General features: G+C 40.2%; 3 protein-coding genes across 3 annotated transcripts; 1 reads left to right on the top strand and 2 right to left on the bottom strand.

The window, feature by feature from the left end:
- Nucleotides 1–36: 36 nt before the first annotated feature.
- On the bottom strand, nucleotides 37–2,762 carry LOC118264977 (radial spoke head 1 homolog). Its single transcript, XM_035577659.2, has 4 exons — nucleotides 2,598–2,762; nucleotides 1,895–2,045; nucleotides 1,285–1,761; nucleotides 37–469 (listed from the first exon to the last, which is right to left on the bottom strand). Exons 1-4 carry the CDS (start codon nucleotides 2,646–2,648, stop codon nucleotides 216–218), a joined length of 933 nt encoding a protein of 310 aa, XP_035433552.2. The 5' UTR covers nucleotides 2,649–2,762; the 3' UTR covers nucleotides 37–215.
- Nucleotides 2,763–2,869: 107 nt separating this feature from the next.
- LOC118264976 (coiled-coil domain-containing protein 85C-B) lies at nucleotides 2,870–5,473 on the bottom strand. The gene has a single exon (XM_035577658.2). It carries the CDS (start codon nucleotides 5,040–5,042, stop codon nucleotides 3,822–3,824), a length of 1,221 nt encoding a protein of 406 aa, XP_035433551.2. The 5' UTR covers nucleotides 5,043–5,473; the 3' UTR covers nucleotides 2,870–3,821.
- A 1,270-nt stretch (nucleotides 5,474–6,743) lies between these two features.
- LOC118264978 (phospholipase A1-like) lies at nucleotides 6,744–15,733 on the top strand. The gene is made up of 7 exons (XM_035577660.2): nucleotides 6,744–6,909; nucleotides 8,509–8,675; nucleotides 12,413–12,536; nucleotides 13,301–13,546; nucleotides 13,761–13,943; nucleotides 14,449–14,608; nucleotides 14,806–15,733. The coding sequence occupies exons 1-7, from the start codon at nucleotides 6,843–6,845 to the stop codon at nucleotides 15,020–15,022; spliced, it is 1,164 nt and encodes a 387-aa protein (XP_035433553.2). The 5' UTR covers nucleotides 6,744–6,842; the 3' UTR covers nucleotides 15,023–15,733.
- Nucleotides 15,734–15,827: the final 94 nt, after the last annotated feature.

The raw sequence follows: 15,827 nt of genomic DNA, 5'->3' as shown, positions 1-15,827 counted from the left end.
ACTTTATTATTTAGATAGTAATTTAAACTAATTTACAAGTATATTGTTAATTAATACATCTTTAGTTTACCAGTCAAAGCAATACTTCAATAACCTTTCAATGGTGCATTTCAAGCACTAATTTACAACATGATAGAACAAATAGTTTCATGCAAAATTAAGCTCTACATTAATTCAAATAAAACACATTTCACTGGTCCACAAAAGATGACACTTCAAGCCTTATCCGCATCTTTCTGTTCAGTTTCCTCAAGGAACTGTTGTCTATGTAAGAGCCAGGAATCATTGTCATCCCCTCCTTCCTCCTCTGGTGAGATCGAAGGTTGGTCGAACTGTAGTTCAGTTAAGACGCAGCTCTCGTCAGTAAGAGAAGGCACCGAGTCGTGGACTGGTAGAGGAACTGGTTCTTGTGGTAGGAACTCTGCCATGTACGCCGTGACGTTCCGCGCACGCCATGTTGCTACTTTACCTGGAAATTAATTAGATGATAATTAGTTTTAACCAGGAATATTTTTCGTAACAATGCCCCTTAATAGGGATTTCTTTTTATTTTTCGAAGTCATGGGTGCGTTTACGATAACATATATTAATCACATGTGTACACAACACGGCCAGACCCGGAACAAGAGTGTGGATCACATTCAACTCTACTATTTGACTGCACGGAATTGATTTTCCGAACTAACAATAAGAAAGTTTACGGTTAGCGCAGTAAAGCTGTCTGCTGTGCAATGCGAGTTGGATTCCCGCACAGAACATCACTGAGTGATCCACAAGTTGTTGTTTCGGGTCTAGTCCGTCTGGTCTCTGGATGTAAAATTTGTGAACGCACCCACTATATAGGATAAAATCTTAGTTCGGAAGGGGGTACAAAAGAAAGAAAACGTTTATTAGCTTTAAAAAAAGTGTTGCTACCATCCGTTTTAAAAGCGTTGATGAGATAGCTAAATTAAAAATAAAAAGATGCATTTTTTCACTTTAGAAGTTAGATGGCTAGACATTTGATCCCGTTTTGCTATAATTATTTCGAGGTCTCTAGTACAATGACCCGAGCGACGAAATAAAACTCGTAGAAACTTGCTTTGCATTTACATAAATGAGTAGATAATCTAATACGTTCCCAGCTAATTGGTAGAGATTCAGCTTTACAGTAACAAGCTAAAACTCCACATTTTCATACCTTTACAGAGGCTGGTTATGCCTTTACCTAAATGCCTACATTATATTTCAAACCTTTAGGGTAACCTTAGGGTCTATGCCCTAGGTATCCATCTGTCCTCTCACCTGCTGTCTCATCAAATTCCTCAGCCTCCTCCTCTTCCATTCTCATATCATCCTTAGCTTCTTTTTCTTCTTTCTCCTCTTCGCCTTCACCGAATTCCATGTTAGCTGGGTCCTTGATCAGCAGATAGAATCCATGTTGCATGCAATTCGTGTCGAAAACAAAGCAGCCAGGACCTTTGGGCTTTCCTTTTAGCCAAGAACCATGGTAGCGGTAACGAGGGTAGATGATTTGTCCAGGACCTTGTATCGTTCCTTCGACCCAAGTGCCCATGAATTTAACCTGATATTCTGCGAACAAGTAGGTGCCAAGGCCGTGACGTTTTCCCTTGAACCAGGCGCCCTCGTAAATGTCTCCGTTTGGGTAATAGTAGGCTCCGAATCCTTGCTTCACATCATGTCTCCAGTCTCCCTCGTAACGCGAGCCGTCTGGGTACACCATGCGCCCCACTCCATACTTCATGGCTCGGCGCCACTCCCCTGTAAGCATTAATATGTTACCATTACTTACATGAAAACCTTAGTTCTATTTCTTGATAGGTATACCTAGATTCTGCCTAGAAGTTCGATCGTTAAAATAAGATGTCATCTAGATTTGAAATTACAGACTCACCTTCATATCGGGCGGCATTTTTGAACACGTACAAGCCCTTCCCGTTCCTCTGTCCTCTGCAGTAGCATCCTGTATAATAATCCCCATTGGGCAGGTGTGCCCAGCCCTCCCCGTGTCTGTCGCCCTCAGCGTTCCTCTTTCCTACATATATCTACAACATCCTTTCAAAATTAGTGACTGGAAACCAAGTTTATTTTAGTTTTTTAGTAGTTAGTCAGGTAACCTAGGCCTAACTTGTGTTTACATTTAATGGATAGTCAGGAAACTAAGGTATGTTTGCAATGCAATGCAGTTAATTGATAAATGAAACCTTTAAAGTATCGAGTATCAAATAAAACCACAATGTTTTGTTACAGTACAGGTCTAGAAACAAGAACCCTTCACTTGCTTTGTACCTCATTTAATGTTGATAATATGATAGCAGAAGGCTACATTATACAAAATGGATCTTAGTACAGTGTCCTAGAAGAGTTTGGTATACTTTGACACCAAAATTTTCTAGCACCTCTTCTATTCAAGATTGGATTCAACACATTCACACATCTATGCGTTTCTTCTCACGCCTTGGGCAAGGCGAAAGGGAGTGTCAGACTCTTACTGATTAAAAACCATCCCGTTCCTACTCCTGCTATTCGAGCCGGAGCCCCGGTAACCCGCTAGGTAGTCCGCAGCTCCGGGTCTATACGTTAAATAATGAAATTACCCCGATTGTATCAATATCCTCTGGACCTTCACCTTTTGCTTCATCAGCCATTGTTAAAACTACTTAATTATGTAATTATTTGCAAATAAATCCAAAAAAATAATCCCTACTATTGACAAACAAATGGACTTATAAATTGACATTCCAATGCCATCGAACATAAAAATATAACAAAAAAATATATATCAAAAAGGATTATTAAATTAACAATATTATCTGTGGTTTAATTGTACCTGAATAGAGAGAAGAGAATCAAAATCAAAGAATAAAAATAAACAGAAATAGCTTTATTTCTCGCACACCCATGTCTGAATAAATTAATAACACACTACATTTATAATCAAAACTGAAGCAAGCTATGCAAATGGAACGAGTTGAGTGAGCTGGAATAAAATAACTATAACATGAACTGTTCTTGCATTTGAATCATTGGCTGACTAGACTCTAAGCAATATTAAAACTCCAGCTTCTATGTAAACTAACAGGAAATAAATCTCAGTTCAATCAAAACTTAATATTTATTAACAGAACAAAATGCAGGGCAAGTTTAATGCAGTATAAAGCTGATCTTTCTCATAGAATCCCTTATTCCAGCTCACAGGAGAATCACAGACAATTGTATCAATGTATAGCCTCATAATTAACCAATTTCTCAAATATTTTCCATAAAATTTATAATTATTTTTAACAATTTTATGTCTAACAATAAAATAGTGTAAGTACTAAGTAGGTAGGTAGGAGCAGCTACTTATACTACATTTTTATACGAAAAAATATTTGATGTAGTGTTGGTACTCTACCTACATTATTCTACACTATCTATGTTATTATTTTTTTAATTTTATAAGCAAGAAAAATAAGGCAACACTTTGTCTAAGTAAAGATAAACAGCATCTCTAAACCTAACAACTTACATATAAAATTCATAAAGTAATTTTGTACTTTTCGGTTTCCCGCTACATTACTTAGTCGTGGCAAGTTATACATCACAAACTCTTCCAAGGGCCTTAACGTTAACTAAACTCATGTACTTTATAGGTACTTATAAGGTCGACACAGTTCTGCTCTTTAGGTCACGAGACAGCGGACCGACGACCTCAATCAAGTCGGATTCCATCTGCATTTATTTTGTACAACTTTTTATTTACTCGTTCACCTCTTTCTATCAAACTCACTCTGACACTAAATTAGGAAATGTTAACTGTTCATTGTTTATAGTATGTTCTAGCGCGGCGGAGCCTGTGGCGGCGCATCTTCTAGCTTGCCCCACACCACGTTACACATTTCGCGCACTAGCGCCTGCTCTCCAGAGTCTAGGTCTGGAGCAGGCCTTCTCCGTTCTCGTTCAACGCGTTCCCGAACTTCTAGAACCTGTAAAGCTCGTACCACTGCCTCAGGACGTTCGTTTCCTCCGTTACCAAGTCCTTTTTCAGCCTCTAATCGCCGAACTTTTTGTTCTAAGTCTCTTACATACTGCACTGTCCGTTCTGCAAGCTGAGGATGTGTAATTGGTATCGCAGGGGCCGGGCGCGAGCCTTCATCAGCATTGGTACCGCTGCTGCTCCCGTCACCGTCATCCCTTTCTCTTCCTGCTGCTCTACCACAGTTGACGCACGTACTTCTCTCGCGTTCTTCATCCAAGTACAAACATAATTCTTTTAACTCTAAATTGTCACGAATCAATTCTTGCTGCTTGTCGTCCAACTGTCTCAATTTGTTCTGGTAAGCAGACACTTCCTGTCGCATGACAGATGCTGTGTATCTTCCAAATCGTTGCCATTCGCGAGCTAATTTTCTACCTTTCTGTCTATCATCGTCTAAGAAGCAGCACAAGTCTCGGAGTTCCTGGTTATCCTCACTCAACCGACGATTAGCTTCTTTTAACGCTTTTATTTGTGCTAATAGCGCTTGAATCTGTCGTTTCTGATCGGTTGATGCTCGAGGTCCTTCAGGTTCGACGCGTTTCGTAAATTTGAGCATGTCAGCTGACCTTCTGTGAATCTGTTCCTCTTCAATATTACGTTGTGCTCGTTGGATGTCGTCTGCACTTCTGGCTCGTGTAGTTGGTTCCACTGGTTCGTGCACAACAGCTTTTGTCACCACCTCAGCCGAAGGCCGTGGCATGCGTAGAGCTCCTGATGGTTGGGGATATCCTGGAGGATAGCCTTGAGGATATTTTAAAAACTGGATAGATCCTCCACTGTAGGACGCTGGGACAGCACCATGTGCCACTATAGGATACTGCAATTTGCTGGGATCAATAGGTTTGCCTGCGTAAGGTGGTTTGTACTCCTTGGCGGACGGGTCGATAGTGGCTAGCTTGGGCCCACTCGCGGCTAGAGGAGGCGGGTGATAACGCGGTGGAAAGTTGACCGGTTCCGGGCCCTGTTTACCTAGTTGCTGCTTCTGTTTATTAAATTGGCCTGCGTTCTGATTGATTGACATTGTCGATGGAACCGATTTCGGTTACCAACTTAGTCAATACATCGCTTTGTATGTTGGGAACTCATTTCTAAATCTTAGAGATCACGTAGATGCGAAAGACGAGATGACATGAGTTCAACGATTGGTCCTTGAATGAACAGAGGTGGGGAACGCCGCCGGCTGCGTAGGCTGTAGAGCGTGGCATTCGCGCAATTAACTCGACCGTGGTTCTTTGTATTCACAGGTAGCACTTATAAACACTGATTTCAGGCACGAAAACTATTTCAAATTAAAGTTATGAAATGAAGAAGTAAACAAACGTTTGTATGATGTTTTTAAAAAGCAGGTTATGCGTGACCGTATGTACGACGGCACAACGCGGGCGCGCGCGGGGCGCATGTCTCGGACTGGCCTGGCGGCTCTCAGCTCTACCTGTGCGGAGGCTCTCGCGCGCGGTGTCCCGCTCTAGCGCCGCCATCTCACCTGCGTGCACGCACACAGTCACACCGCTCGCTGTAACAACGAGCAATCATTGACTTCAAGTTTTCTCACACTAAGGCGCTTGCCTCATATCAACACGTTACCTACAATATAGCCAGCTATTCATACCTTTGATTGAATTGCATACCGTTCTACACAAACAGTTCTACAACAAGAGCACCTACCTACAAGGGTATAACAAAATCGTACAATCTCCAAAATTTGTCCCACCGTATTTGTAATCTCCGATACTTGGAATTAAGAGAACTCTATAATAATAGCGAACAGTTTTATCGTACACAATCATTAATAACAGAAATCCCAGATTTCGAAAGTCCATTCAGCAAGCATTGCAATAACATTGAGGAGATCATGACTTGTCGAGGTCAAAACTAGAGTTACAAGTTACTTAGATGCAAAAAGTAAGTGTTAAGCTAATCATAATCATAATAAACAAGTGCCTTTGAAAGTTAAATAGCAATACGCTGAACGATAAAAGTTAGAAAATTAAAACTTATAGGCGACAAATAATATTTGTTAATAACATTTTATGTTACGTTACGTCCTTATTAAATTATCAGGGATTTGATCAAACTAATGTTATTTAAACATACTGGATGTGAATACTTAGATTTTATGGCCCTTATTTCTTTTTTAGACTGCCTGTGTCACACACTGCCTGAATGATCGGCTTCTGCAGGTTCTAAAGCACCGCGGGTTCGACTTCCGCGTCGGGCAAAACGTGTTCATAGATCGTTCTTATTCAAATTAATATTAGTAGAGTGGTGTTTCCCATGCCTGATAAATTACACATACATAGCTAAGTTTCAAGAATTTACAGTAACGAGGATTTAACCACGAATATGTACCTAAATTAATAAATGTGTAAAAAAAATCAGCTAAGTAGTAAACAAAGATTCCAATTTGATATAACACAAAACTTCTAATTCATGCAATAAAATCATCCAATGACTTCTCCCGCCTAGAGCGATGCGAGAGTGAGTGTCAGACTCTGACTGACTAAAAATCACCCTGTTACTACTCCTGCTTTACGAGCCGGAGCCCCGGTAACCCGCTAGGCAGTCCGCATCTCCGCTAGGCTGTCCGCAGCTCCATGATTAGCACCCTACAATTAAAATTACGAGGGTGGTAGATAGCATCGCACGCACGAGCGCGTGACCATCAGTTCACAAGTCAAGTTCACCCATTTCACTCGTTCATTACTATTCAATACATGTAATTTGGCAAGTCACAAGTGTATGCAAAGTGTACGGGGGTAAGCAGTGCCCCCACTGCCAGTGGCCGCCAGTAACTCAGTACCTCGCTCAGTGCCCAGCAAGGATGGCGCGCGACCGTGCGCGTGCGCAAGTCACCTGCATCGCAACCGCAACCCTACTCCTCGCGCAAGGTACGTTTACATGTGTTGTGCAAAACAGTTTATTCGGTTTTTGTTATTTATAAATATGATAGCCTAGTTTAGTAGTTTCGAAGCAGTTATTGGTAAATATTTTGTAATTGTTTTATTGAGATTTCGGTATATTTTTCGAGGATTACAGTGAATTTTAGAATGCGAAGAATGCGTCTATTAGTTTTTTGGTAAAATGAATTTTCTGGAAATAGGTCCGTTGTTTTAAGGGTGTTCCATGGTATCTGTATTAGGCAGTAGGATGTCAGGACACGACAGAAATCTTCTAGTAGGTAAGTAGGGTAGTATCTACCCACATTTTCCAAAACATGTTTCATAGGTACATATAGGGCAAATAAGTTCTTTAGGTAAGTAACTAAGTACCTACTCCAATTTGCGTGCAAAGAAAGCAAACACAGTTACACACGCCATAATTAGGAAGGTAGTTCATCAATAGAAATTACTCTTCCTGCTTGCAAGCGACATAAATGCACATACCGTGATACAAAGTGTCACTTACCCAATCAACAATCCGTTCCCTTTCGTTGAGTTTACATAAGTAGGTACCTATTTACTTGCCGTGTTGTGACGAGACGGCAGAGCAGAATAATTGTCACCACCCCTAGTCTTCCCGCGGGTATCATTAGGGCCGATAAAGGGCGCACTACACACTTGACAGAAACGCTCTCCCTAAACCATTTAAACTATCAGAGATCTATCGGAGCTATCTCCAACCTGCTTGCCAAGTTATGATTATGGCAAAGCCCCCGCGCGCTCTCTTATGAAGAGGACGCCCACAGTCCAGGTAGTCTATTCTGCAATTTTCAATTCTAAAGATCGAAGTGAACTCGATCGCGGTCCTCTATGTCATTGGTTGTGAGAATAATCTCCAGAATGCGATCGAGCTCACTTCGAAAGTCCGAATTAAAAGTTACGGTGACATATTTTCCTAAGTACTACCATAACCTTCATCTAATAGACACTCTTGATTCGCTCTATCCATAACTCAAATGGTGATTATTTTTTAGCCATAATGTCATAATACACCATCAAATTATGCCATTGCATAAGTTGCGTATGAATAAGTAATGTACCGTAATAACACATAGTAGCTATGTTGAGGAGGTATCTTTAGTGATTTATTGTCTTTTTTAATCACCTTTTTATTCATGAGGAAACTTAAGTTATACTTAACTTCATCCATATCATCAAAAGCCCGTGACATTCCACGGTGGTGCCTGGCTATGAGCCTTCTCTACTTTCTAGAAGAAAACTTCCTCTACATACAAGACTCTGCTTTCAGTTCCTTTTTTGTCATCAGGATATGATATGTGCTCAGGAGTTCCAAATTATCTTGGATGATTTTACACCCTGAAATAAAAATCCTAGAGCGGGGCAACTTTTTTTAAAGATAAGACATATAAAATAAATCCGAAACTTGCGAACATATCCTGGATAAATGGAAAATGTCTAAGAGTCCAGCACTCGAAATTCCTACGATCACACAGTTAAAATTAACACTATTAGATAAATTATCGGACATGAACCAACGTTCCCAAAAAATAAAAATAAAATCTCTAATTGTCTTTTCTCTTCACACAGCTGTTTTGTCCCAACGACATCCGATCAAAGAAGCTCTCCTGCTGCACAACGATGCATTCGGTAACGCGACCTTCGAGGACTGCGTGTGGAGACGGGAGAAGGAGGTCTGTCCTGATGCGGACGTGAACCTACACCTGTATACCGAAGCTGATCCTGTTAAGAATGTTGTGAGTACCATGTTTTGTTATTAATGGAGTCTTAATTATTATGTTATCGGCTTACTCACGTAACTGTTTGACGAGGAACTCGACTAGTTTCACGCCATGCTAGAGGCGACAATCGCCGCGTCGTGTGTCGCGGAATGCTGCTCCTGAATATGAGCCTCTATCATGGCTTGAAACTAGTCGAGTTCCTCGTCAAACAGTTACGTGAGTAAGCCGATAACACAACAATTAATTTAGTATGTCTCACGAAAGTTATAATAATGGAGACATTTCGAAAATTTCTCGCTACATTTCCTTGTGATGGTGTGAAAGATAGCAAATTGATTTTTTTTTCTTTTTTTAAAAACTGTGACTTTTTTTAAAAAGTGACTGCACGGTTGGCGCGGTGGCTGGCTGCCGTGCAACGTGTAGCGGGTTCGATTCCCGCACGGAACAATTCTTTGTGTAATCCACAAATTGTTGTTTCGGGTCTGGGTGTCATGTGCATGTGAAATTGTATGTTTGTAAACGCCCCACGACACAGGAGAAAATCCTAGTGTGGGGCAAAGTTTTTAAAAAAAGAAAAAACAAATTGTTGTTTTTTATCTTTTACTTTTTGATAGTTTAGTTTGAGAATTCAATAAATAAATTTGCATAGATTTATCATTTATCATTCTTTTCAATTTCACGTACACTCGCTAAGTTACAAAATCACAGCATCCAATCCACAGTTCACATGTTATCATTGCGAAATGGTGAATAAATACGCAGATATGCATAAATTATACCAACATGCCATTGTCGACTCATGTTTGCCTACTTAGCTGAGGAAGATTGAAAAAATTATCCGCACAACACATTGTTGATCATCAAAGTTCCCACACGTCAATGGATAGTAAAACCTTATAAGTGGTTACTAAACTTCACACTTTTTGCAATGTTTTAAAAACTTTAGTGCTATTGTGAATGGGAAATGGAGGTATACGACGTTTAATGGTTGTTCCTGGATAAATGAAAAATCCATTGAAACCATGTCGTGGTGGCCCAAAGGTTCTCTTGCATGAGGGTGCGGTTCATACCTACTAGCGGTGTGATATTTATAGTTCCAAGTACTTTCTAAGATTATTTAGACACCACTGACTAACGGTGAAGGAAAACGTGAAAATGCTTAAACCTTCTCCGTGTGAGAAGAGGCTTTTGGTCAGCAGTGGCCGCTTACAGGCGGTTGATGTGATTGAAACTGATTTAATTTAGGTAGCTTATATCAGGCCTAGTTGTAATGTCCTATGGATGGGGAGTCCTAAAAAGACAGACATAGGCATTAACGCTGCTAGAAACTAGATGATCAATATTATTTGGACTACGAATGTACCGTGCACCTATGCACAGGCCATGCACTGTTGAGCTAAAACACCCGTCTTATGTAATGCTTGATCCGTGCCTAACCCCAGCAATGGCCCATTAGGTTAACAGAACCCATAATAGGTACTGATGTTGCATCACTTAGGTAAATAATTACGAATATGTAATCACATAGTTAATTACCCATTAGTTAGGAAGTTATTTACATAAACTTATGAATGTTATTTGTCAAATACAATCAATGGTGTAGTTGATATAGGTGTCGGTAATGTTTCAATGGTGTTTATGATACATAATGTACAACCTTTTAGCCTAGTGGTTGCAAGTGCGACTGCGGCAAGGGGTCTCGGGTTCAATTACCAGGTTGGGCGAAGTATTAATATTTTTCGGTATTTCGAAAATTTCTCGGTATCAGCACGGAAACTGGAAATGTGCCCGATATATGGCAATAGGCTCACCACCTATTATTACATGGGACTTAACATAAATTGTGAAAGTAAATTGTGAGCGTACATTGCACAGTGGCATTACGTGTCACAATGTGGCCCTCTGCCTACCCCTTCGAGGATAAAAGGCATGACGATATAAAAAAAAACACCTTATATTTTCGGTTTTATTATGATTTTGAAATAGATATGTATTTCGTTCCATCTTTTCGTCTCACAAGTCACAACCAACGAGACAGCGTTGCGTATATCGTGAAGGATGATTTTCACACGAAACCATCACATTCTTCATCTAACATTACTTAACAGTTTGTTGGTACATTGTCCAAGGTTCCACGTTCTAAAACGATATGATTTTTAAATATCTGACGCAAACGTCGATATACTGCGATCCATATACTATCCTATTTGAGTGCTGCCAGAAAATTGTGGAAAGTTGGGCGAATTAAAATGTTGGTTCCTCCATAATAATTAGCAAAAGATCATTTGGCTAGGGACTGCCTGACCCAGCGCCAAATGTACTAATGAGTTCATCCTAATAGCCATCGGGTTTATTAATATTACTTTGATTTTCTTATTTATAGTCTAACAACATATCCAAAGGTAGTGAATACACTGTACCTACACACCTAAAACCACAGGGCAGATCCAGTATTCCAATATTCATTAATAACGAAAGCAGTTCACCTTCGTGTTTCATCAGCCGTGACCAAGAGTGCACTAATGCTAATATTGGCATTGCCCATTAAGTTGCAGTAGTCAGTCACGAAATGTCTGATTGTATTTTTTTCTAGATTTTCTCTTGCACCATTTTCTTCCTGTAGGTAGATAGTAGGTGCGATAGGATTTTGGAGTAGGGACTTTTATGATTCTTGAGTTTTAGACTATATTATTTTATGGTACAAGCCTGCGAAAACCTCCCAAAAAGTCCTGCGCGTATTATAGTACTTATTTCTACCAAAAGACAGAAATATCAATATTCCATTGTTACCACAGGATGGCATGACACCCGTAACCAAACGAACAGTCGCAGGAACTAAATTTCACTTTTCTCATTACGATGTAGCGAATGTGGCATATTGAAGAATGCGTCCGAAATACCGCTACTCGTCCTCGCGGGACTCCTTGGCGGGACTCGATAAGTTATTGCGCTCACACACGGCCCATTCATGGCTGTAGCGCTGAATTTACAATAACTATACAAGAATCGTGTTACAAACCTACATTTTACTATTTCGTCGTCCTTGTTTAGCAGCTTTGAGTCTGTTCCATTCCGATAATAGTAACTACTGTTAGTCTCTTGGTTGTATTGTCAGCTCTCGTCTCTCCAACAGCCGAAAAACTATCAAGAATCAATACCCAACTAGTTGAATACCAGTGTTACGCTGTGTTGTCTGTGAAAACTTTCGGTAACGGTGTTTACCTAAATAAAAAATACATGTTTCGTTAAATGTTCACGATCGGTTCAAATCTTATGAATGCAAATTACCATTTTAAAACACTTCCCCAACTTGAATGGAAATGGAATGTTTAGTAAGCATTATTTTCTGTGAATGTAAAATAAAGGAAAATCATGTCCTTTGGTTTTTAAGTAGAGGATTTGTAAACCTAAGTATGCGTGCGTTACATGAACACGAGAAATCTTACACAACAGAGAATGTTCTAGGAAACGTGCAATAATGGCAATTAATCAAGAATTGTACCTGTGGCGTGAGCTGTTCTATCTTTATGACTATCTTTATCTCACAATGACTTACCTACTTAATTATTATAACATTTACGCTTAATATTGTACAAATAATAGAAAACGAATGTAATGGGCTAAGGAGAGATAAACACTGCGAAACGTCTCAATTCAGAAGGTGTTCCACAGGGAGTAATTCTAGGACCAAAATTGAGAACTAGCGAGATTTAGTTATATCAACAGATAAATAATGTTCTATTGCGTTTCAGGTAGATTTAAGCAGTCAAGATTGGTTGCGACAGAGCGGCTGGGACCCGGCTCATGAAAACATTCTCCTGATACACGGATACGCCGGGGGCGATGATACGCTGCCGATTGTCGTGCTTAGAGATGGTAAGAAACATTCACATTAAAAACTAAATTATAGTGTTCTTTTTTTGTTATCTCAAAATAAATCAGAGAACACAAATAATAAATCAAGTGATCACTTTCTTATGTGTATAGAAAGCCAGCAACGATCGAAAGTCCACAATTTAGTATCCATAAAATCAACAAAGAATAAATCTCGGGACTTGCACTTTTCCTCATAAACCGCATCATTAATTTTGTGACGTGAAGTAAAGTGGCATCAATTACCATCTTTCCCTGGTTCGTCGCCAAAGGTGAAAGTGTAAAATGTTCTCACTTCTCCGTGCAATACTGTCGTGTCGGCAGGAACAGAGCAAAGTGCGCACGCGCCGCATTACAATGCGCAAAGCACGCCGCTGCCGGCTCCCACGGCTTTCTCTAGTACATGTTGCACTACAGCAGTTCAACGCCCTCCGTATCAGCGATGACAGTCGTGAAAAACGTTTTAGGTACTTAGTTTACTGCAGTTAGTTTTTCCTCTACGACGCATAAAACTGTGTAACGGAATTTCACAGAAAGATAACACAGATTGCGTTTCCTTAAGCGTTTAAATGAAGAGCTTGCTCTTTGCCAGAGAACTTGTTTTCAGATGGGTTGTTGTTCCACCACCTTAATTAGATTATGGTGTTTGCAAATCACCAATACTTATAGGTTGGTTTACCTCCTCATTGATCGCATTGTCGCTTACGACGCGAGATATTGATCCAACGGCAACCTAATGCTAAAACAAATGACTGAACTTTTTGCAGCCTACCTGCGTCGTGGTGGCTACAACGTGTTCATGTTGGACTGGGGTGCTCTGTGTCAGCCTCCGTGCTATGTGGCAGCGGTTCACAACCTGCGCCCTGTAGCTCGCTGTGTGGCCGAAGCCCTGGCCGCACTCCGCCGCGCCGGCCTTCGCACTGACAACCTCACCTGTGTGGGACACTCTCTGGGAGCACATCTTTGTGGCATCATCGCCAACTATCTGACGTTCAGACTTAACAGGATTATCGGTAAGTGTGATAAAAGAACCTCGTGTATTTATTGATCACTTTTATGCATTGTGCGTTGATACGAGTAGGTACTGCTCATGGAAACTAATTTCATAATTATAATGTCTCAATTGTGAAACCAATTCTTAATACGTGAACCGCTTCGAGGTGCAAAGAAACCAGTCAAGTGCAAGTATAAACTCAGTGAAATAACTTCTATCCATGTTTATTCCAGGCTTGGATCCCGCCCGACCTCTGATCCGCTCTGCCCCAGCGCTGCGCTTGGACCCGGGCGATGCTCGTGCGGTGCACGTGCTGCATACAAACGCAGGTCGCTACGGAGAGGGCGCCCGACTTGGACACGCCGACTTCTGTCTCAACGGAGGAAGGAGCCAGCCTTATTGCGAGGATACACCGAGTGAGTAGATGTAGAGCATTTTAATTTTAATGTGACACGAAGTAACTATTTAGGCTTAAGTGGTACTAAATTAATGTCGGTCGATAAATAATATGTTAAAATGTATGTAAGTCAAAGTCAAAATTATTTATTTCAAATAAACCAGGAAGGCACTTTTGAACGTCAAAGCAAATATAATAATATTAATAACGTCAGTCTGTCGGTCAGTCCTCTAGTGAAGCTATTTGCTCGTTCCAAAGTGTAGATTCCTATGGAGAAGAACGAGCAAGAAACTCCATAGGTTACTCTTTTTCAATCAGATTCACAATACAATTCTTGGTTACATTGTTGTGTTCGTGTTAAGTGTCTATCTACTGATTATGATGTCCTACCTTTATTGTATTTGTTTGGATGTTAAACTAAACTGAAGAGGAAGACTTATATTTAATATGTGACCCATATTTACACCTTTGAAGAGTTGACACCTACCTAAGTAGTAACTAGTATTTTGTATTTCAATGTGCAGACGAGGCGCTTTGCAGTCACATCTGGTCGATCTGTTACCAAGCGGAGAGTCTGTTCCGGTCCCGAGACGCGGCCCCGTGTGGTCGAAGGTGCTCCGTGCGCGTGCCGCCCTCTAGGGCTTCAGCGTTACCCGTGCCTATAGGACAGCCTGCACCTATGACGTATGATATTATTTTATGTAGATAAAGCACGTTTTCCCTTCACCCAAAAGCCACAATTAGATGTTCATTCTAGGCTCACGTTTTCTTTAGATTGTTTCTACAATGCAATAAGTACCTACTCTTCCAAAATCAAGTCTCCTCTCTTTAGAAATAGATTCTTTACTTTCACGTTTCTGACAGTTTTTGTATGTTTTCAGTGCTTCAGGTGCGTACTGTCTAGAAGACTTCGCGACGCCATTTTGCCCGTACACCTCAGGGCTGCAGGAAGGCGACACGCGCTGTTGCCTGGACGAGCTGTACGCGGCCGCTGCGACCGCCGACCCGCCGCAGCGCAAGAGACCGCGCCCTGTCAGGCTACGCGGCCCGCGGTATAGGCATCATGTTAACGATAGCGAGTATTATACCATAGTTTAAGCTTAACTGGGTAAGTAGCAGGGTCTAAGGGGGTGCATTTGCAACATTGTCAAAAGAAAAAAGGAAATCATATTATATGTTTTGAATTTTTTTTTTTTGTGATTGATGGACAGGTTTTGAGTGATTTTCACTGAAATGGACCCCACTTATAAAACCTTTGAGCATTATGACCGATCCGAGAGTCATTGTGAAGGCCCTTAGGAGTGTGAATGGCAAAGTAGGCCTCAAATAAAAATGAGAAAAACAAGAAATTGCTCGACGTGTTTTAAATTCCCATATGACTAGATGCAAATGCACCTCCCAGAAAGTGTGAAAGTAATCCTTAATAATGTAAAAATGTAATTAACATAATACTATGTATATTGATAGGTCGAGGTCGAAGTTTTAGCTTTAAATCTTTGTACAAATGTTTTACGAATTATTTGTCGTAATATTTACTTTTATTCTTGATTGTAGTTGAATAAAGATTACTATAAAAACATAACGGCAATACGATAAAAGCAGTGCAAAATAAATGAATAATAATCGAAATTGTATGCGCCATTAACTAATGCGTAAATAATAAATATTTAATTACGAATAAGTTTATAATTTTGTATGTATGTATATTATGGAATTATATTTTGTAAGTGTAATGTGTATAGATTGGAGAAGTTTAGCCAAAGAAAATCTTACCATTTAGTAATATTCAATAAATTATTACTTTAAAAACTTGTTTTATTGAGTTTAACCTCTTGTCTGCCCTTATATGAGACAATACAAATCACATTGTGTCTAACGTAGATCTGTTTTCATCTGCGACATA

The sequence above is a fragment of the Spodoptera frugiperda genome, chromosome 28, assembly GCF_023101765.2.
Source record: "Spodoptera frugiperda isolate SF20-4 chromosome 28, AGI-APGP_CSIRO_Sfru_2.0, whole genome shotgun sequence".
NCBI classification, from domain to species: Eukaryota; Metazoa; Arthropoda; class Insecta; order Lepidoptera; family Noctuidae; genus Spodoptera; species Spodoptera frugiperda.
This window is presented reverse-complemented; position numbering and strand designations above follow the sequence as displayed.

Coding starts and splice junctions, on each gene's coding strand:
- LOC118264977 (XM_035577659.2), bottom strand. CDS start 2,648: ATGGCTGATGAAGCAAAAGGTGAAGGTCCAGAGGATATTGATACAATC. Junction 1,762..1,894: donor AAATGCCGCCCGATATGAAG/GTGAGTCTGTAA, acceptor TAATGCTTACAG/GGGAGTGGCGCCGAGCCATG. Junction 470..1,284: donor GGAATTTGATGAGACAGCAG/GTGAGAGGACAG, acceptor ATTAATTTCCAG/GTAAAGTAGCAACATGGCGT.
- LOC118264976 (XM_035577658.2), bottom strand. CDS start 5,042: ATGTCAATCAATCAGAACGCAGGCCAATTTAATAAACAGAAGCAGCAA.
- LOC118264978 (XM_035577660.2), top strand. CDS start 6,843: ATGGCGCGCGACCGTGCGCGTGCGCAAGTCACCTGCATCGCAACCGCA. Junction 8,676..12,412: donor CTGATCCTGTTAAGAATGTT/GTGAGTACCATG, acceptor ATTGCGTTTCAG/GTAGATTTAAGCAGTCAAGA. Junction 13,547..13,760: donor CAGACTTAACAGGATTATCG/GTAAGTGTGATA, acceptor TGTTTATTCCAG/GCTTGGATCCCGCCCGACCT.